We start from the raw sequence: 3,978 nt of genomic DNA, 5'->3' as shown, positions 1-3,978 counted from the left end.
AACTTTTGATCACAGTAAAACTACTAAAACAATAAGTTTCTGAAGTAATCTCCGAAAATAAAAGTTTCTCATAAATGACTAAAAATACACTCATTTGACTTAAAATACTTAGCTATGTCCATTTTTGTTGTTAAAATTCAGAAAAAATATACTTATTTGGTATGCCAACTTTTGATCACAGTAAAACTACTATACCAATAAGTTTCTGAACAAATCTCTGAAAATAAAAGTTTCTCAAAAATGACTAAAAATACACTAAATTGGCTTAAAATACTTAGCTATGTCCATTTTTGTGGTTAAAATTCAGAAAAAATATACTTTGATCACAGTAAAATATTATATCAGAGGTCGTCAACCTGCGGCTGTGGAGCCACATGTGGATCTTTGATACCTGTGGCTGTGGAAAATAAAGAGCGTAATCCTTGTGTGTGATGGATGATGGAGAAAGAAAGAGAGAAAGAGGTGTGTGTGTGTGTGTAAACTCACCAGCCACCAGGTTTCACCAAGGATAGATGGGCGTCACTTTTAACACTTCAGTGGTTTCCGTCCTTTTCAATTTTCCTCCAGTGCAATTCTGCCCTCTTGTGGACAAATGTATGGTTACACAACGAAGTCATCTTTGAAAGAAACCCTGCAGACGTTACGATCATTAAGAAAATGTACATTATGCTGACATAGTATTACTAACAGAAAATAGCTGACTTTATACAGATACTTTGTGTATAGTATACTTATAGAAACGCTACATAACATAGAGAACTACTAGAGTCAATCTTCTAGTTTGCAACCATTACTTTTCCACGTACATCACATCCATTGTAAAAAGCACAGTGGGAGGGCGGTAATACCTGCAATGCATTTCACTGTCCAAGGCTAAGCTCCGACGCCGTAGATAGGTGGTGCTGGTTACGTCAGCAGGCAGTGTGTGGGCGGATGCGTGGGTGAACATGATTTCCGAATGAGCTTGTGCGTAGAGAGAAGTAAAAGCCTGACAAGAAGCCATGTTGAACTCATCTTTTCCGGATTACTTTGAGCTCAGTGTGTCGCAGGTTGAGGGGGAAGAGCAAATAAAATCCACGCTTCCAGGATCCGACTGATCCTCTCAGATCTATGTGACAATATAACAAAAGTCTACTGTTGAGATGAATAGGAAATGGTCAACAAGAGGCCATGATGGACTTAGGATGTTTTTGTTGTTGATTTCTTGTTTTTTACTGGATTTATTGCACAAACAGCACAGACAAAATGTACACAAGTGTTACTACATTGTTAAGAGAAGTGGGAAAATAACAAAACAACAAAGGACAGTTAACGCATTATTCAAAGCTTTCAAATGTTTTGACACAGGGCTTACATTCCCAACATTAGGTCCTCAACCAGATTTTCTAGTTGGAGAATATCAAATAAGACAGCCCAACCCCACTCCCACCCTAAAACAAACAAAACAAAACGGAAAAACAAACCATAAAGCACGCATCAGTAAGGGAAAATAATGGACATAACAGTAAACATGGCTTCAAATGGTACAACTCAGGTATTAAAATTCAGTACATTTCAGTAACCATTTCAAAATAAACCTTTCGATAAAAGGTCAACAACCTCTCACCCTCAGTGACTCTACAGCGTGTTTCACACAGCAAACTAAATTAAGAGTTTTTATAAAGAGGAAATCTGGCAACTTGTAACACAAAACACTGTTGTTCAAGGTCACTCTTACTCTGTGTGTTGGGGGTGGGGTGGGAGGAGGGGCTGGGGCGATGTAAAATACTGGTTCCGGTTCAGTCCAACACAGACACTCAAAAAATATTTCAAGCATGATGCAACATGAACAGCTTTAGAGTGAGACACCACACGATCTGGGATGAGCTTGATTGGACTGGAAAACCCTGAGGTCTTGGTCAGAGTTAGAGAAACCTTTTGGTGCTGGACTGGTTTCAGAAGTAACTTGGTTTGTTTACAAGTCAGTGTAGGGGCCATTATGTCATTAAACATTTTACTGAGGATTCTACAGTCTATATCACAAAGCCCACTTCGTGTCTTTACCAACTAATGAGATAGTGGTCAAGACACGAAACATGTTGGTGAATATGACCGAACACTTCCAATTTTAACCAGGTTGTGGTGCTGTTTTCTAACTTTCACTGACGTTATATTTCTACTTATCAGTGACAATAACCGTCTCCAGGTGATTCAGCACCTGTTTCCCAGAGCAATTAAATCATGACTACATGCCACAACTGCAGTACAAAGTGAATGATAGAAACAGCGTTACGATCTGTCTGTACTTATTCAAATGAAGCAGTGGGAGAATGTGGACTACATCGGAACAAACCCTTTGGTTCTGTGTTGAAAACTGCCAGACTTCCTTGGTATTTAATTTGTTAGCATGTGTAACAGTCATAAATACACACATTTTACATCTCTGATAGATTATTTTTGCATATTATGACAACTTTTAAATGAGGGAAAGTGTCAGTAACACAACAGTTCTCTACAGTGTGTTTGCATGGACTGATGCGTCGAGTCTTTGGTACAGCGTCAGCACCGAGATACAGAGGCTTTCAACTGCAAACACGGTCACACTGAAGCATTACTTCAAAAACAAACAAAAACCCACAATGGCTTTTCCTTTCTTTCTTCAAACTTCCTTTTTCATTAACTAACCATGAAAGGGACATTTTCTATTTTAGTAGAAAACTAATCACAAAAAGACAATCTCTATTTTTAACTGTACTGCACCCTCAACGGTCAACAAAGTTTGGGGTTTGGACTATGTCGAAGGGTGAGTGAGGCAGGTTCTTCAAAAGGTGGTGCGCACCCATTCGTAGACCACAAACTTTCTGATGCAAAGACTATTTATAAGGAATGGATGTAGTCAGCTGAACAAAGGAGCCGCTGTAAAGATTGCACTCCATCTGAATTATGACTAAAAATGGCACATTTTTCCAAAGATCAGCCGTTCCGGTGAAAATGCAATTCAATCCATAGATATTTTGTGATTGCAATTTATCATTAAAAAAAATACTAAATATTTTCAGTAATCAGACAGTCTTTACATGTGAAATCTGTATCCTAAAGGACATGTACATGCATCTAAATACATGCTCCAGGATACTGACCAAGAAAGTACCAATTATGAACAGACAACTCTGCTTGTTTCTTGTTGTGAATTGGACTTATTCCTGTCAGAATCATTTATAGTTTTTAAAAATAGCATGTTTTTTTGAAGTTCCCCTTCAAAAATGCTAAAACATTTCCAGTCAATTTTCAAAGCTTCACTCTAGACCACAGATAACTACCTCCAGTTTTTATATACAGTCTATGTTTTTATGACAATAGGTCAGTACAACAAAAGGCAGAGGAGAGTGTGTGCAGGAGAAGGTGGAGGCAGAGAAAAGCTTTAGGAAGGCACAGAGCTTTAGAGAGCGCATTCCTCTAGTACATAAAAGTCTCATAAACTCACACACGGACACACACACGGCCCCCCCCCCCCCCCCCACAAACACACACACACACACACACACACACACACACACACACACACATGCACACATATAGACAACGGTATGTTGGCAAAAATATGTAAAGAAGAACAAAAAGGAGATAAAAAAAATTGAGGGTTTTTTGTAGTATCACACCAGAAAGCATAAGTGATTGTTATAGCGATTTAGTGCAACGTGATGCAAAAGTATCTGTGAATGGCACTGAATGACACTCCAGGAATAAGGGATGAGTACTCTGTCAATTTCAAATATACATCTAGTATTTGATTAATCAAAAAACACACACACACAAAGCTTTTAGAAAAAAAAAGATTAGGTGAAGAACTGTCGGGAGCAGCAGAAAAATCAGAGGAGGTTCCTGTTGCCGAAGATGTTTTTGGGGTCCACAAAGTCCTTGACGGACTTGAGCATTCCCATTCCCACACTGGAGATGGTTTCCCTCATCCACTCTTTTCGCAGTGTGCCCACTGAATGT

General features: G+C 38.7%; 1 protein-coding gene across 1 annotated transcript in view; it reads right to left on the bottom strand.

Moving 5' to 3' along the window:
- Positions 1–1,187: 1,187 nt before the first annotated feature.
- The window catches only part of agps (alkylglycerone phosphate synthase), a 30,458-nt gene continuing 27,667 nt past the window's right edge, over positions 1,188–3,978 (bottom strand). The window contains exon 20 of the mRNA XM_008328322.3: positions 1,188–3,970. Within this exon, the coding sequence (XP_008326544.2) occupies positions 3,849–3,970 (122 nt within the window). The 3' untranslated portion in view covers positions 1,188–3,848. The remainder of the gene's footprint in view (positions 3,971–3,978) is intronic.

Source organism: Cynoglossus semilaevis, chromosome 16, assembly GCF_000523025.1.
Source record: "Cynoglossus semilaevis isolate Cse_v1.0 chromosome 16, Cse_v1.0, whole genome shotgun sequence".
NCBI lineage: Eukaryota > Metazoa > Chordata > Actinopteri > Pleuronectiformes > Cynoglossidae > Cynoglossus > Cynoglossus semilaevis.
The sequence above is the reverse complement of the archived record's forward strand: the minus strand, read 5'-3'. Positions and strand labels throughout refer to the sequence as shown.